This window comes from Oryzias latipes, chromosome 3 (assembly GCF_053564925.1).
Source record: "Oryzias latipes strain Hd-rR chromosome 3, Olatipes_Hd-rR_3.1".
Taxonomy (NCBI): domain Eukaryota; kingdom Metazoa; phylum Chordata; class Actinopteri; order Beloniformes; family Adrianichthyidae; genus Oryzias; species Oryzias latipes.
Window position 1 is genome coordinate 15,205,156 of NC_136239.1, and position 18,404 is coordinate 15,223,559.

The following is an 18,404-nucleotide window of genomic DNA, read 5'->3' on the forward strand; positions in this document are numbered from 1 at the left end:
ATACTTTTTCCGTAGTTTTAGTATGGTTCATTTGTGATCCATCTGAAAATTTCAAGTAAAGAACACTTTTCTCCCTTTGTCCACATATGACCAATTTTCATCTGTACAATATGCGCCAAAATGTACCTAGTGTTTGTGCGACAGCTTTTGTATAGGGATGTTATACTGCTTTGCTAAAAAATAATTGAGGTATTGTTTTTGTTTTGATCAGTTGCATTGACTAGTGACTTTTTTCATAATCTGCGCACAAACAAATCCTTGTACTTCTCAGTATTGCGACACAAAGACCAGACAGTTTATATAAAAGGGATTTATTGAAGTGAGTGCGAGGGGAAAAAACAAAACAAAACAAAAAAATTTGCCGATGACAGTGGATTGTTAACAGTGAAGTCACTGAGGTAGGCCAATTTGACCATTGTGTACACTAGAGAAAACATAATCCATAATATAACTTGACCTTTTTTGAGCCAATACATTTTAAATTTACATGAGTTGTAGTAGGAACCTCCTTTCAAAGCGTGTAATAAGCTACAATACCACAACTAATTCAAACATTGCAACCTGTGGATACGAGATAACGACGTGGGAGAAAAGCAACGAGTTCTGATGGTGGAAACTCTCTTCATGGAAAAAAAGGTTATGCATATAAATGTTCAAATTCAAGAAAAGAATTGTTACACTGCGCATCTAAGATAAAGCATGAATTTATTTGTTTTTATCACAATTTCACCTCAGTTGTCTGTTCAATGTCTGCCATCATCAAAGTGAATACAAAAAAATAGATTTGGTCAGTATTTACAAGAACACGTAATTTCCAAACTATCAAAGCTGAGGGTTCTAAAGAGGAGGAGCGGCTCTGACAAGGGCAGACATGTTTTTTTTGTTTTTGTTTTTTTTTTGCTATAATTTAAAAAGATGCACCGTGAGGGTCACACTGTGCATGATCAGACAGAAGTTCCACGCCGGGGCAGCAGAGTATTGGCATAAGGGTGACACTACAAACACATAACTTACATTAAAAAAAAAAAAAACTAAAGTACAATGCAAAAAGATAAGTTCAAGACGAGGACAGTCATACATGGATTCCAGTAGTTGACTTTTAAATGTATTATACATGCACTCTTTTCTTATTATTGGTATTTTTGAATGGGGAGGTCATAAAATACAGAAGTCATGACAAAGTGGTGTTACATCAACTCAGAAAACCAAAAAAAGTGTCAAAAAAAAAGTTGATATTACAAAACTGTTGTCCACAGAGCTGTTAAAAGTGGACAGCAGAAAGCGGAACACAGGAGAAGAAAGGTACAGAAATCTGTCTCCTCCAAGTAATCCGTTAAACCTGACTGGCCAGAAACAAAAACAAAAAACCAAAAAAAAAACAAGTTATTCCTGCAATATGAAACAAAAGAGATATATAAGGGCTTGTAGGGAAGTGACTGGGAGATACAGGTTTCAAACAGTTCACGACTTGGCTTACTGAAGATTTTCAGTCGTCATCGTCCTCTTCCCCTTCTTCATCCAGTTCCCTTTTTCTCTTTTGGCCTCGCTCTTCGTCTACAAAACACAATTTTATATTTTAAGAGGAAAATATTTAAAAAGTGTAAAACTATTTTACAAACTCTCATGTTTTATGAAAAAATGAGTTAGCACTAGAAAATAGAATCGGTTCCCTAGTTTATCAATGTATTGAACTACAGTAAACCCATATAGCTCAGACTTTTCATTATTTGTTACATATTGCTGATATTGTAGTAGGTTTAGGGGATGTCATCTGGACTTGGTAACCAAGTCCAGATGACATCCCCTAAACCTACTACAATGGAACCAACCTGGATGAATGAGAGTCTTCATAGACATATTGCTGATATGATCAGTTAGAAAAGGTCAAATCCTTGTTTCCTTTTTCTAAACTCTCACATACTAGAAATTAATAATTGTGGTTTGTGCCTGGCTGGAATTCTATGACACCAAGTCTTTCATTCATCGGGAATAGAGGTGTAAAAGAAAAAGCCTGGAGCAAGAGTCACATGACTTGCACCGCTTTGACATTTTGCACCAAACCTCTTCCAACTCTAAGTGGCGGACATGAGCTAGTAAACAGTAGAACATGAAATAGAAGAAGAAGCCCCTCCCTGCTTGTCTAGTGTGAATCTAAACTCCTAGGAATGGGGTTTAGGCATATTAAAGAATGCAGTTCACGTGCCGTGAGCGACAATTTATAAAGTCAAAAGAAGCTGAATGCCTTCAATTAGGCCCACTGAGCAAAGATCGCGCAGCGCTACAATACTAACGGTAAAAATTGATGCAAAAAACAGGCCGTCTAAGCACGAAATGAGAACCTCTAAGCTGTATTTACTCACCGTTTTGCTCACCTTCCTCTTCATCATCATCATCCCCCTCTTTGTCATTTAAGTCGTCCTCTTCTTCCTCCTTCATAAAGACACACACATGAAAGTAACGTTTAGCCCACACCAATGTTATCCGTTCAAAGGCCATAGAATTTGAACTGTCCATCATTCTTTGATCACCTCTCCACTGAGGTCCTCCTCCTCTTCCTCTTCGTTCTCCTCTTCCTCTTCATCTCCCTCTTCATCTTCCTCGTCTCCAGGTGGTGCATCTTCGTCATACTCCTCCTCATCTACATTGGATGATTAAAACATTCAAATGCTCGAATGAGCGACACGAACAGATGCTAATGTGAGCGCGTCTATGAGAGGGAATAGGTTTGAGCCTCACCCTCTTCATCGTCCTCATCGTCATCCAGTCCCTCGGCGTAAACTTCGCCGTCAGAGTCGGGCGCCTCTTTGTCGTCTTTGTCGTAGCCGTCCAGGTAAGTGAGCTGCGGTAATAGCTTGAAGACGTTGTCTCTGTATTCATTCAGGTTTGTTACTTCACAATTAAACAAGTCTAGGCTCTTCAGGGCCCCCAGCTCCTTCTGTCAAGACAACAGATTAAAATGTAAAATTAAACAGCCTGTTACTTTGGACTTTTGTTTATTCCATGAGGTTTAAAGTGACACTTACCAGTGGTCCTATTGTGCTGAGATCTTTTATCTTGTTGCCACTGAGGTTGAGATGTGTGAGGTTGGGACATTTCTCTGCCAGAACCTCCAAACCTCCTGAGATCCTATTATCGCTGAGTTCGAGCTGTTGATTAATTTCAGTACATAAGAACAAATCACAAGTGTCACGGCCTAAAAGACTCCATCCATCCAGAAGACACTCACCTTTTTGAGTTTCTTTAGCTTGGGCAAGTGAGCTACTGTTGTCAGACCGACATTGATTGTGCTTAAAAATTCCAGCTCCTCAAACTCGTCTGTTAGGCCCTCGATCTTGCCTTCATTTGAGCGACAGTTGTCTAGCACGAGTTCTTTGACCTGAAGAACAGAACATCCGATTAGTAGTACGTAACACATGACACGGAGCATTTTTGAGAATGAAATCAAAGACTTTCATGTTGTCTTTTTTAAGTTTGCGTAAAATAATTCGACATTATGCATCTAACCTTTGGACCTACTTTCTATAAGCAAATGTTAATTCCAAATACATGGATTACCCACATTTTAACCCAGCTGAAAGATAGGATCGTCTAGATAGGATGAAAACAGATTAACTATATGTATCGATTCATCAGAGCCCCTATGAAAAACTTGTTCTTTTTTTTAAATAAGCTTCCTTTGATAACATCAGAGTACTGAGCTGCACTACATCCCTGCAAAAATATTATGGATGAAGGAAAAACTAGAGAAAATTCAGACAAATTTGACAGACGGGAAATATCAAAACTGCATGGGCAAATTTGAAATTTTATACTAAGATAAAAGATGAATTTTCTACCATTTTTGAGTAATGATATGACCAAGAAAGCTTTATGAGCTGTTGATTAGCTTAAATTCAAACAAAATAACTAGAACTAATTTTATAAACATTTTTGGGGGGTGGGGAGGTCAAATTTTCCAAAAATTATAGTTAACATCAAATAAGCATTTGCCTTTTGTTGAGCTATCAAACGTTATTAAATAGAACGTTGCGCAATATTAGAAATGAAGTACAGTATGTCAATTCTGACTGCGCATTAATATTGTGTGATATTCGGTCACGGGAGCAATGCTGGCAGATCCCTTTTACCCGCGTTCACGCGCGTGACTCAGCCAATCAGCGGCGAGGACGGGCGCTGTAGAGTTTTCTGTCCCTCATCCAAATGCAAACACGCCTCATCGTCTTAGATATCGCGATGCTTTGGCTCTCCTTCCATTACGTAGAAATAACATATAAGATTATTAAATTCGGCCGAACAGACAAAGAAATGAGTTTTTACGAGTTCAATTGGACCCGTTCGTCCACGTACACTCCAATACCAGGCGTTTTTATGAGTGACGAAAGTGTACATCAGTGAAAGCAAGCTGGGACTACACAGACCTACGAGTCGTGCACAGGGTCATTTGTTAGTAGGAGGGGCCGCTAAAGCCGATTAGATAGCTGCCAGGCAAACGTTTGACTATTGCATACGCTAAATAGTTCCTGAACGGACAGATGACGAATGTAGACTTCTAATATGAAGAAGGTATGATGAATTGTCCGTCGTTTGTGCCGAACGAACGGGCTTTCGATGTGTTTCGCATTGCCTTTGTTTCTCAGTAAAATGGCGGCCTGTCCTACTTCTAGAAAACTAGAGCAACACCGCGGCTCGACCATTTGTTTTCATTACGTGTGGTGGAGTCCTCGCGCTGGAGACGGGAGAGTTCTCCGGTTGCAATAATAACAAAGATGAATACCCCCAACGGTTTATTAAGACCTTTTCGTGTGTTTTGGCTACATGTCCCGCGGTTGGTGTCGGTCCGCGCTGCAATTCGACCAACCGAGCTCACCGTGACTCCAGCTGGAGGCTGCACGGACTGCGGACTCGCCGGTCTAAGACGCTCGGTGGTTCCGTCTCTCCGCACGAGCCATCCTAACCGTGCAGGTGGACGAACAGTAAATGCGGGGCCGTAATTGTAGGACAATTGCGGGCTAAAAATTACGCATCATTGATAAATACGGGACTTTTATGATCCGCATCACTAGCCCGCGAAGTGCACCGCTTCCGAACGCATTTAACAGCCCAAAGCTGGAGACGGGCAGCCAAACAACCAGTAGCCTTCTTTCAGCGGGATGTTCACCGATGAAAGGGGCGCGTTCGTTCGTAGATCAAAAGTTACAAATATGGCTTCTCGCACTGTTCGCCGTGTTTATACCACTGACATAAAAAAAGCCGTGTTGGATTCTCAAACTGCACATCAAAAGGTTGGAGCTAAAGTTCAAGCCCCGGACCTACAGCACGGAGCGGCAGAATACACGATCGCGACGCGACAATGTAACCCGGGGTCTCCTTCACCTTTTAACTTGGAACAAAACTTTGTATCCCCACGCCAGAAATCACATGAAATATTCTCCATTAGCAGAGGGGGGGGGGGGGGGGGGGGAGACACATCACTGCGAAATGTGCGGCTAACTTACGTCTGACGGAGTGCGGTTCCGCAACTCTAGATGAATTCTCTTCTTCATCTCCATCCTCGATCGGCGCGTCCGTGCTACAATTACACACTTTTAATAATTACCGCAAATGCAAAAATACCACCTCCGAACAGACTGCTGTTGTTCATTCAAACTTGATCCGCTCGGTGGGCGGGAGCACGTTTCGGGATTGTCGTCACCGTCGACCAATCAGACGCGTCAAATAAAGAGGGAACGTATCTACAGACACGCCACCCAATGGGGCCCGCGCTTAGAAAACTGGGTGGGGTTTTGTTGTCGGGGTTTGGTTGTTTAACTAAAGTTTAAATTGATTTAACTGGAGCTTTACATGGAATCGCACTACTTATTTAATTATTAACCATATAAATATATATCAATTCACTTTTATGTGCGCGTGCCACAAAACGTCACCGAAAAAGCATGTCCTCGTGCTCTCAAAACAAAACCTATAAACCCCTGAAATGAAGTCCATCGGATGGCATAAAATATTGCTCTGCCACTCACATACCCAACAGTATGTCTGAAATGTGAAGCAAACTTTCATAAACTTCATAGTTAATCTTTTTATCATTCACTACAAGATAATAAAAACACAAAAACAAGCAACAAAACACAATGTTAGGAATCATAAAGTCAACATGCCATCAAGAAAAACTACTATGTATTGTTGGCTGTTAAACACAAATCTTTAGATGCCATTCTGTATATAAGGTTTTTCCATGCCACTTGGCAGACAAAAAAAGACAATATTATTGACATTTAATTGGACATTTAAACCTCCACTGAGAGGCGCTTCAAAAAGCCAAACTCTTAACGATTAGCTAACATGCAATACCCAGTTTATCCACAAGAGGGCAGCAGAGTAAAATACAATTCTATCCATAAATAATTGAAAACTTTTATACTGATTTGAAAACAATATAAAAAATTATCAATTTGTTGATAAAACCATCATGATAAAAATTCCAGAGTATATATAATAAAAAAGTGTTTGAATGTTTAACCTGATGGATTAAAGTTCCAAACTGTAAAGGAAGTAAAACCTAAAGTAGTAAAAGTCAGAGGAAAAAAAGAGCGGGCTTTGCAGGGAGGAGTCTGTGTCATTCTTTGTGTGTGATAAAATATGTGCAGGCCCATGATAAGCTGAGATGAAACGTAACTGCTCGTTAGAACATCTACTTTTTCAACAGTACGGCTGGGCTTAAACAATCAACTCTAATTGATCCTAAATTAGAGAAAGGCAACTTTAATTCACTAAATCAATCTATCAATTTTCCTGTACAACAGTTGCCTATATGTTTTTGTCAAGTTTAAATAGCAAGTTATGTAAAAATGAGTTTTGATTACCAAACAAAGTTGGTTTTAGAGATTATATTGTGCAAAAAAACTGATATTTAGTAGAATCCTGTTGACATTAAACTAAACTTTGAACTTGTCAGTAGAAATTGATTGGATTCAGTAGTTTAGCAGTGATATGCAGTCCCACTAATGATGAGGAATGAAAACCGAAAATGTAACCCCTTAAGGAAGACACTAATCCTAACAGCAGAGTATAACAGCTGCTTCAAAATGTAAATCTACCATATGTTTGGCAAAGCTTTCTACTGTGTATTGCAATGGATCTAGCATGTAGCCCCATCCTCACCCAAATAAAGTAGCTATTAGTTTGTTTTTGTTTGTTTTACTCAAGATTTTTTAAATTGACTCTGTAATACATCCAGATTATTGCAATACTTAATGAGCTCAACAGATGTAATGTCCAAACTCAAAGCTTCGCCTTGCAGAAAAACTGATCCTGAACTAAACCAGATTGTGACATACAAACTTGTTCAAAGAAAAGAAAACAAAAAAAAAAAGCAGCACAGAGGCATCACCCTTAAAGTCAGACCTAAAAATCAGGAATAGTTATGCTCAGAACTACAAGAACTATTATAAAAACTGGACATAATTACATGGAATTGTGTTTTTAACATGTTCGTGTAGCATTTTTCTGATTATAGAGGACACATATATAAGAATTTAAGGTTTAAACAGCGTTTTTTGAGTATTTCTTTATTCTAATCATGATGGATCTGGATCAGATAAATAACCTGGGTTTTGTACCTTGGTTCTTTAGCTCAGTGTCAACAGCCAACCAGCACCCATCACTTCATCAGCCTTTTATCTCTACTGCAGTTTTTAGATCTGAAGGAAGTTGCTGAAGGTGAGCAGTTTGGTAACGCAGCATCTGATCCACCTATCTTCTGGAGCGACTCAATGCCTTTCAGTGTCGTGAGGCTGCTGCGGCTTAAACCAGCTAGTGTTGGGCAAAGGCGGGGCTGCACCATATGAAGAAAACTTGCAATGTGAGTCGCCAATATTGTGAGGATGATTTGACTTGCAACACTTGTAGAAATAGCAAAACAAAAAAAACAACCGATGGATCATTTCCATTTCACATCGGTTTTCAAGTGTGAAAGAGGTCAATTCTGACTGACGATAAGGGTTAAACAAAAGTTACCGCAATAGGAGATGGAGACAAACTTGAAAAACGCACTAAAAAACAATGATCCCCCTTTCCGGTAGTACTGGCCAACATGGACAAAAGCAAAGAACAATGTAGGTAGTGTGTGCTTTAAAAACATAATGGCTTCTCTATCTGTGCATGCATGGAAACATTTATCGCAGTTTACGCCGTCTTTTGCGATACGTGTATTGCACAAGCTGATATTGCAATGAAAATAAATGTTATGCTTATTGGTCATGCCTTGGGTAGACTCTGGACAGATTGCCAGTCTGTTGCCGAGCCACACAACCACACACACACACACAACCACACACACAAACACTCATGTTTAACCCCTGCGCCTCCAAGGCACGTTAACGTTGGGAGTGGGGTCATCTGAACCCCACAAGACAGTTTTGATCTTCACTGGTTACATGAAATCCTTTATCATGGTAGGGATAACATATCAACGTAAGGGTGGGGGGTCATCTGGACCCCACAAGATAGCACAAGGAATTAAACCTATATGACAATTTAGAACGTACCAATTAACCTATGAAACATGTTTTTGGAATATGACTGCAGAGAACCAACACTCACAAGGAGAACATGCAAACTCCCCACAGAAAGAGCCCTACTGGGATTTGAACCAGGGCCTTCCTGCTGTGAGGCCAGAGTGATAACCACTACACCATCATACAACCCCGATTCAAATATATTTTCCAAAACTCCAGTCCTTATTTGAACTTATAGTCACACTTATGTCAACTTATAGTGACACTTATGTCACACTCTTCCATTGCTGTTGTCTTTGTGTACGAACAGAAAATGCAGATTTGCCTGAAAATAGTAAAGCCTCTTGAAAAATCGGAATTAAAATAAGCCCATTTTTGTTTTTCTCCTCAGTTGTAACACCGTGAGCTCATCTGATACCAGTTAAAACAAGACTTGAATTGAATGTTCTTCCTGTTTTTGGCTGTTTAAAAAAAAGCAAAACACCCAAGAAAAGAACCCCAAACCAGAATATAAAGATAGAATAAGGCTCAGGGTTGTAGAGCTCAGGGCAGAATTTGAACTGCAGCATCAAATATCAGAGGTGGATGTTTTCCACTTTATTCCAATGCAAACCTAAATGAAAACAACTGTTTTTTCTAAAGAGTTGAGATGCTCTTTTGAATGTTAATCTAATGAAAAAGCAATGATTTATTTTTTATTATAGAAATCAGAATTGAACCTGTCAGAGTTTCAGCCTCTGCTTGTCTAGTTAAAATTAATAGTTTTTTTGTAGATAAAAGCGAAAATCTATCCATTCCTGCTTGTTAAATAAATCCAATGGAGATTAGGCTGAAAGAATGTGGTGGATGTACTGAACCTTTGACCGTGTTGGAAAATGAAATGAATGATATTTGACAGTCTTCATCCAAGTTCTGCTCTTCTGTCACAGACCTGACAGTTCAGCTTCCCTCAATCAGCTGTTCTTAGTGCTAGACTTTTCTGTACAGATATTGCGGATGTTGTTCCTGGATGTTACTATGGCAACTTAGCCAACTGTGTGTGTTGGTGGGGGGGTGCTCCACCGACATAAAGAACACTTTTTCCCCGATCCATCGAGCATCCTTGCTTCTGATATTTTTAAAGTTTTTCGTCTGTCTTCTTGTTTTTCTTTCTGCAAAACCTGAGATTTAACGCTACACAAAAAACACGTACCACAAAAAATGCAAATGTATATAAAAAAAAAGTTTTTTTGGGGGGGGTCAGATTTTCATTACACATGTGGCTGGGACTATGTTTTCGTACCACTAGAGGGCGTTATTTGCCAAATTGTAGCAGCACCAACAGGCTGAAAATCAATTAGCTAAACACCAAAGACAATTTTTTTTGTAAAATATGTTTTAAAAAAATCCTTTCTAAATTGTCAGAGGCTAGTTTGTAAACAAAATATTGATGTCCATTTTTTTAGAGGTTTCCCTCAAATACATTATGAACAACCAAAAAACATCAAGTCACCAAGGACGGGGGAAAAAGGGCGTCTGCGCTTCCCTTTCTTCCTTCTCCGCGTTTTCCTTTGTGCGTCTTTTAACCTATTCCTAAAGAGTTCACCAAATGCAGTTCTGAATTGAATGTTTCTCACAGCGTTTCACAGTTGTCAGGTCTAATTAAGTCCTCCTACAACGTCTGCTGGAAAAAGAAAAGCCTGAACACCACGGGTGCTAAGCAGAGTTTTCCTCTTTAGCATTTTAAAAACAGTCTGGCAGCTTTTCTTCACGCAGCCTTGACGTTTAAAAGCACAGATCTGGCAGGTGTAATTTAGAGTGTGAGTATGGGACAATGGGGCGGTCTGCTGGGATGATCTTTTTTATAGTTGTTCTGCTGAAAGGTGACAGAAAAGTCAAAAAACGAAAATTTAAGATTATACTTCTGGATGAGACACACAGGTCAGAATGTTAAAATTATGTGGAGATTTATGTTGGTTGGGGTGTGAGTGACTGTAAGCCAGCGGGTGAGCGTGTAAACAGATGGATGATGGGAAGTGGGGTTGGCTTGCTGCACATCAACAGTCCCACAAACAACTTAGTTCTGCAGCAACTACGTCCTAGAAAATGACTTTTTTTGCGGCTAAAAACGGCATAACCATAATAAAAAAGACCGCTGGGAACACTTTTATTAATTTAACCTTTAAATGTAAATTTTCTGCACTATTCAAAACCCACACATGCATAGGGAGAACGTGCAGACTCCAAACGAAAGCACCCAGGTGAGATGTGAATCAGGACCTTCTCACTGCGCACCACAGTGCAGCGCTATAATAGCAAATTGTAGAAAAACGCACACAAACTGGATGAGAATTTGCAAAAAGAGGAAAATTCTAAAGGCAACATTTAAAAAGAGAAAATTTAGAGTATACTGGGTTATCAAGTTTGGGTGCCTCCCTGGAGACTGTAAAATCTCACAATTACTTCTCCAGGCAAAATACTGGAACCTTCGGTTCATTTACTGTTGCTGCAGCTGAGATTAACCAGAAAAACTCGAACATCCTCTTTTTTTCACTCAGAGAATCTTTTCCACCACAAGTAAAGTGCAGCAGCCGAGGCAATTAACAAAGACCACACAATGGACTCGACAGGAAGTAAACACAACAAAGAACACGCAAGGGAAACAAAAGAGTGTCCCACCCCCACACCACTGAAGGAGGGTACGACGGAAACTCAAGGAAAAATGCTCAAGATGAGGGGATTAAGGTGAAGCTTTTGGCCATTTGCTGAACTGATCCTCATGTAACATATAGATCCAATAGAAACAGAGCGCCATACTCAAAATGACTAGCAAACCTGAATATGGTAAAAATGTGTTAAATAAAAGACAACATCCTGCAGGCATACAGAAGCAAAGCTACTTGGATTTTTAGATTTTTTTAAAGCCCAGTTGCCCTAAAGAACAGAATCCTGACATGACCTGGATGAGAATCTCCGAAGGTGACTTTGAACGAAGCAACAAGGGGAAACAATAGCAATAAACCAAAGTAGCATCTCTGAAGGACATAAATGACAAAGAAAAAGGTGATGTGCAGCTTCACTACTTCATTTAATGAGCTCCTCACAGAGGAGGATCTTCCTGTTATTGCATTCCTGAAACACGTCTTTGGCTCTTGGGTGTGGTTTCTGATAAAAAAAACTCCATGGTAGGGTCTGCAGACAAAACACATATGCAAACAGCATTCTGAAAAGTACAAATAAAGGGTAAATACTCAGGGATAAATACCCAGGCAGATGATTAACAACCTATAAAATTTAGACAAATTCTAACTAATTCAAACTTGACGAAGAGATGTCAACATTTCTTTGAGGTGTTTGCACGATTGTTGTGTTGAAAGAATAGTTGGTCTGTCTTTTGAAAGAGGGTTGGTAATAGGCCCAATATTGCAAATTTATCATTAATCGTGATATCAAGCTGTGTAATATGAATATTGCAAAAGAAAAAATTGTGATAAATGGTTACCTTAAATTCACTAAAACAATCTTATGACAGCTTGAAGTATTTATCGAATCAAAAAAATCAATTTATCCATTTGACCAATCAGATGGACCCCTTAAAGGCCTGTTCACACCGGGACGAATTTCGCCGGCGATTTTCGCCGACGTTTAACGCCTCGTGACTAAACAAAGGGCACCAACGAGAGTGTGCACACCGACGCGAAAAAACGCCACGCTTAAAGCGTCAAAAAAAAAAAACGCCTCGGGTTCTTTTTTTTTTTTCGACGCGTCGCGTCGAAATCTACTCGACCAATGAGAATGGCGCTTTTGCTCACGTGTCTGGAGCTTCTGAAGTTACAGTAAAACACAACTTGGGGGTGCTCAAACACAAAACTGCCTTGCTGAGCACACATACCAGCGAAGAAGATAGACGCCAAGTAGCGTCTACACAGCCGCGAAGCAATAATGACGGACATTCTAAAATATCCCCGAACCAAGCACCAGTTGGAGCTACTGGTGCTTGAAATATTCATGTTTTCTTTGTTTGATTCTGACAAGCGCGTAAATACTTGCTCTCTTCTTCTGAGTGAAAAGCGACTTTAAGAAGCGTAAAGTTGCGCAGCGCCACCTTGTGTACAGGAGTATTTCTGTTTTACATTAAGCGCCATCTAATGTCAGGGAATGAAATTGCATGTTCACTCCACTCATCGTCAGCGAAAATCGCCTGGGTGTGAACACAAAAAACGTGGCGAAAAACGCTGGCGAATAACGCCTGGCGAATATTCGTCCCGGTGTGTACGGGCCTTAAGGTTGTTGACCAATCGGATGGAGCCCTTTTATGTTATATGCTGGCCTCCTATGTAGACGACGGTCATTTGGAGTGTAATTTGAGGTATGTTGACTCTTACTTAAATTAAACTGTTGGAGTGAAATGGAAATTATGTTTTTGGTTGTTTTGCTATTTGTTCTTGTATCGCAAGTTATATCGTCATCGCAATATTGATCACTAATATTGCAAATCCCGAGTTTTCCTCATAACGTGCAGCCCTTTTTGGTAATGTTTCAAAGCATCCCAACTTTAAAAAGAGGCAGCATCTAAAGGCCGTACACACCGGGACGAATATTCGCCAGCCTTTTTTTCGCCAGCGTTTTTCAACACGTTTTTTGTGTTCACACCCAGGCGATTTTCGCTGACGATGAGCCGAGCCAACATGCAATTTCATTCCCTGACATTAGATGGCGGTTAATGTAAAACAGAAATACTCCTGTACACAAGGTGGCGCTGCGCAACTTCACGCTTCTTAAAGTCGCTTTTCACTCAGAAGAAGAGAGCAAGTATTTACGCTCTTGTCAGAATCATACAAAGAAAACTTGAATATTTCCGGCACCAGTAGCTCCAGTTCCAGCGATGAAGAAATTATTGTTCTGTTGAATGATGAAAGACGCCGGAAAAGACACCATTTTGGGTACATCCCATAGTCACGAGAAGAAAAGAACATGGGGAGTTTTATCGACTGGTACAAGAGCTGAAAATGTATTATGAGCGTTTTCGGGGATATTTTAGAATGTCCGTCATTATTTCTTCGAGGCAGTGTAGATGCTACTTGGCGTCTATCTTCTTCGCTGGTATGTGTGCTGAGAAAGGCAGTTTTGTGTTTGAGCGCCCCCAAGTTGTGTTTTACTGTAACTTCAGAAGCTCCAGACACGTGTGCAAAAGCGCCATTCTCATTGGTCGTATAGTTTTTGACGTGGCGCGTCAAACCAAAAAAACGAACCCGAGGCGTTTTTTAAAAAGTGACGCTTTGACACGTGCCGTTTTTTCGCGTCGTTGTGCACACTCACATTGGTGCCCTTTGTTTAGTCATGAGGCGTTAAACGTCGGCGAATATCGCGCGCGAAACTCGTCCCGGTGTGTACGGGCCTTAACACTCCAGGATTGGCTGCAGATCCGTTGCATCATGATGGAGAAATGTTGAAAAAGAGTAGCACCCATTTAGAGAGCTGCTGCTAATCCCAGTAGAAGTCAGGGTGGTGTTAACACCATACAGCAATGCTGTAAAACACCTACATGCAAATGTGAAACAGGAAGCTTTTGTTTTATTACAGTTACACTAACATCAGGGTGGAAGAAGTGAAGAAAGTGAGTGGGTCTGATGGGAACTGAACGTGTGAAAGCAGCAACAACGGCACCTTTTTTATTTGTGCTGACTCCAACACAATGCTCATCACAATGTCTCCTCTTTCGGAACAACCTGTGGTGTGAAAAAAAAAGCAACAGTCAGTTGTTTACTTGCATAAAATGTCACCAGTAAACACAAAAAATATTCAGTGAAAGAGAAAAATTAATAATTTTAGAGAGAAGTGTCATTTACACATCATGCTGAAATAACAAAAACACTAAGATTGTGCATTTCACCAAAGGAGCAAAAGTATATAGAAACAGACTTGAAGCTATTTGCAAACATGAAACAGTGAAAAACAGGAGAACAAAATGTCGTGCTGAGTAGTAAATCCAATCTGTGCTTTTGGATTAAGAAATACAATTCAAGTATATATAATATAGGTAATAATAATAACAGCTCATATAACAAAGATCTTTTACATGCATTCTTTACAAGAGTGTCATAGATTTGAACAAGTCTGTTCTTTTTAAAATCTCCCTTTCATTTCTAACATTTTTTCAAAATTAATTATAAAATGCATTTTTCACAATGTGGGAGGTTTAAGAGTGTTAAGTACTTAATTTTATGATAAATTATTTTTCAATACATTTCAATAAAGCACATAACAAAGATAAATTACTTAATTATTATGTTAAAAATAGACATAACTATTTTAGAAATCAACATGGCAAATGCAGATCAGTTATCTAAAATATATGCATATTATGTTAATTAGAAAAATCATGTATATGATTAAAATATAATGCGATGCCAGTAAAATAGACATAACACTGTTTCAAAAATCTTCAGGGCATGAATTGATCAAATATCAAAATTTAAAAATATGTGCAAAGTATGTTTCATTAGGAAATCATGAATCAATTTTTGAAGCAAGTGACATAATAAATTTTAAAAATCAATCATTTTAACCATTTTTATAAATTGGCTAAGCTTTTTTTTTAGTTATTATGTCATGCTGTGAAATAAAAAAGGGTTCATATTCTGTTGATTGTCCAATGTTGGTATTCGTCTTCTGCTGATTAACAGCCGTTCTTCTGGGTTTAAACAGAGTTTATAGTTCTCTTTGCTGTTATGTCTGCAGACATTAGATGAAGGTCTGTATCCTTCTTTGCCTGTTATCAACGGCACTGAAAGTTAAGGTCAAGTTGTCTGCAGGTCAGAACTGTCTGATGAAAACTGATCCCAATATTTCACTGATCCCAATATTTGACTCTTTGATTTATTACTGCATTTGACGTCTGTGATCAAACACCAAACAAAAACTTTGCTTCAGGTATGAATTATTATATTTTTAATTCAGTTTTTGAGATTTGAAGCTAATGCAGATATACAAAAAAATAATTAAATACTATTGAAAACTGGTGACAAAGAAAATATTTTTATTTACTCCTATTTCAAAATAAATCAGATTTTACACTATTAATACTAACAGTATTGATTGTGTTATGAAGGATGTTTTTTTATTTACTAGTAGTTGGGTGGATTTATAAAAATCAAACAAAATTATTTTCATTAAAGCTCTTTCTGTAAAAACAAATCCATAAAAAATGATAGTAAAAGGCGACATGCACCTTCGGTAATGTCACATTGTATTGAAATGTAATTATGATTATTCAAATCTTGTTTAATATTTTGTCTTCATTATTTCATTCTTAATTTATTTTGTTAATTTGATGACAGTTAAACTGTTGTATTGTGTGTTGTCTGTACTTTAGTATTGGTAATAGAGAAGCTAAAAGTTAGAATAGTAAATAAAATAGGACTTTTTTCTACATACAGAATGGAAAATGAGGCTGTTTTGCCCAGCATAGCAAGAAATCTGACATACCACAATGTACTTTAGTAGTAGTAGATAGGCTAAAGATCAGTATAGTAAATAAAGTAGAACATAATAAAGGACAAAGGAGAAATAAAGTCATACAGTACCACAATAGTTAGCAAGACAATGCACAATGTACTTTAATATTTGCAAACAGAGACGCTAAAATGTAGACAATTAGATCAATTAGAATAAAATAAAGCACCATGGAAATAGAAAAAATAAGATAAAATAGTAATGAAATAAAAAATTGTGTACATCATAGTTTCTCTCCGGGTACTCCGGCTTCCTACGCAAATTCTATAGATTTTAGAAAAAGTAACGCTGCCAGACAGGCACTTTGCCAGTCCCAAGCCTGGATAAAGGAGGAGGGTTAACTTTATAACTGTATAGGAAAAACTGTAGTCAACGGAATACCAATCATTGGTTTTTCTCTACGAGTTGAGGCTGCTTTATTCACAGTTTTTTTCCTTCAGCACATTGCTTCTCTGTCATACAACATCCATGTACCAGTGCCAAAAAAAAAAAAAAAACTGTCACCTGCCTCAAAGAATATTGCCCTGTAACTTTGATGCGGTACTTTGAGAGGATCCACAAACACATTGTAATAAATAGGATAAATATATTATATAATGTTGGATAAATGTGTTACTCTGAGTAACTCTGAGTAACACATTTATCCAAAAGAATTTAAGTTAGATCAATATATTGAGTTGGATAGACATAAAAAATGAAGTTGAATAAACTTAATTCAATTACGTGTTACCAATTGAAGTGATTCTTTTAAGTTGGATCAACTTTTTCTGTTTAGAATGAAAAAGGCTGCAAGAGCACAAGCATTTTAGATCTGACATGATGACTCAACAAATAATAATAATGATAGTGAAACAGTTGATTTTTTTCATGCATTATTCTATCCTAGATCCTCATTTAAACACAATTTCTCCAAAAATGTGTTATGTAAAGTCATTAAAATATATTACATATTTACACAACTCTCACAACTGTAAGTAATATTTCTTGTACATTTCATTCTTTTAGGATGATGTTGGTAAAGTGGCTCTAACTATGAACAAACATAAGTAACAACAAAAAACAATGAGAAAGCTGCCGGTTCAAAACAGTATCTTCCTTTCCATAACAAAGTGTTTCACAAGTCTGAATGTTCTCATTAGGAGCACATGCTGTCACTGTTACACTATCCAAACCATTTCATCTTTTGGTTTTAACGACCAATCTTTCTGTCAGTTTTTGAACCTCTTGAGTCTTTCTTAATGAGGATGATGCATCAGATTGCCAATGTTCAGTGGCAAGGCAGCTTTATTAGTCTAGCACCTTTTGTACACAGAGATAATTCAAAGTACTTCCCAGAGTTGAGTTTGGTATTTAATGCTACCCTTACAGGCACAGTTCTAAATATAAAAATGTATGCAGAACACCAAATGGGTTAGAGAAAAAACTCCCCTTAAAGACCATTTTCTCCTAAACAAAACACGATGAATACTCGATTCTGATTGGCTGCAGTTTGTGGATTAAAAAGTGATAATGCACGCCTAAAAAAGAAGTTCCGGTCACATAGCTTAAATTTTCTGTATCACTGCGCTGGCTTCTTTAAAACAAACTTTTTCTTCATCATCTGAACAAAAACAAGCAGTAAAAGGTGAACTTTCTCTGAACTGATGCCTTATTTAACCCATCGTGACGATCAGCATATATATCGCTTTCCTTTGCCGCTGCAGTCCAGGTTGGTGCCGACTAAGCAGCAACACAAAGCGTCACCATGACAATGCGCCACACAACGTATAAAATATTCTGCTTTTTATGAAAACAGCGATCTAAACTGAAAAAATTAACAAGAATAAAGTACTAAAAACTGATTGAATATTTATTTCTTTTGTAAGTGACCATGGTATCAGCGGGATAATGGCCGACAAAGTGTGCATTATCAGAAATTAACGTACTTCATGGAAGCAACCGTCCTCTTCGTGTCGGACGGTTCAGGCTTCCACGGTCAGCCATTATCCTCTACATAAGGGGTTCTGGATTATACAGCGCACAGTAATTTTTTTGAAATAAAATTAACTCTTAATGTGCGGAAAATACAGTTTTTATTCTGCAGGTTTTACTCAGAAAAGAACTTAAAAGTAATACAGAAGTCTTTTAACACAACAATGTAGAAACAGAAATATTGTAGGTAAGGGATCAATTTTAAATAACCAAGGAAAGTAATTTACAATGAATGGGTTTGATCCTCCCATCCCTGCCTTCTTTGAACTGGAGCTGCCTTCTTTATCAGACTGTTTAAAGGATGAATTCAAAAGTCTGGGAATAATGAAGCCCCTTCACATGTAAAGTCCAGGAAAACAGCAGTCTGCTGGAGTTGAGCGACATGGCCTGATATCTGCTGACATGGCTTACATGTGAGGCCTGCAG

General features: G+C 38.4%; 2 protein-coding genes across 6 annotated transcripts in view; one reads left to right on the forward strand and one right to left on the reverse strand.

Moving 5' to 3' along the window:
* Positions 1–295: 295 nt before the first annotated feature.
* anp32a (acidic (leucine-rich) nuclear phosphoprotein 32 family, member A) lies at positions 296–5,710 on the reverse strand. Of its 4 annotated transcripts, none has more exons than XM_078945091.1 (8): positions 5,496–5,710; positions 3,227–3,376; positions 3,024–3,146; positions 2,737–2,935; positions 2,529–2,638; positions 2,361–2,430; positions 1,478–1,554; positions 296–1,339 (listed from the first exon to the last, which is right to left on the reverse strand). In XM_078945091.1, exons 1-7 carry the CDS (start codon positions 5,547–5,549, stop codon positions 1,487–1,489), a joined length of 774 nt encoding a protein of 257 aa, XP_078801217.1. In that variant the 5' UTR covers positions 5,550–5,710; the 3' UTR covers positions 296–1,339; positions 1,478–1,486. The 4 variants fall into 4 exon arrangements, with proteins under 4 accessions (XP_078801217.1, XP_023808716.1, XP_004067004.1 ...); XM_023952948.2 differs by having other exon boundaries at positions 296–1,389; XM_023952957.2 differs by having other exon boundaries at positions 811–1,343.
* The window catches only part of glceb (glucuronic acid epimerase b), a 75,370-nt gene continuing 61,409 nt past the window's right edge, over positions 4,444–18,404 (forward strand). Inside the window, exons 1-2 of one of the 2 annotated variants that reach the window (XM_011488017.4) lie at positions 4,444–4,563; positions 7,689–7,858. In XM_011488017.4, the coding sequence (XP_011486319.1) occupies positions 7,841–7,858 (18 nt within the window). In that variant the 5' untranslated portion in view covers positions 4,444–4,563; positions 7,689–7,840. The remainder of the gene's footprint in view (positions 4,564–7,688; positions 7,859–18,404) is intronic. The other variant, XM_078945086.1, reaches the window with a different exon arrangement.

Coding starts and splice junctions, on each gene's coding strand:
- anp32a (XM_078945091.1), bottom strand. CDS start 5,549: ATGGAGATGAAGAAGAGAATTCATCTAGAGTTGCGGAACCGCACTCCG. Junction 3,147..3,226: donor AGCTAAAGAAACTCAAAAAG/GTGAGTGTCTTC, acceptor ATTAATCAACAG/CTCGAACTCAGCGATAATAG. Junction 2,936..3,023: donor TCAGCACAATAGGACCACTG/GTAAGTGTCACT, acceptor TTGTCTTGACAG/AAGGAGCTGGGGGCCCTGAA.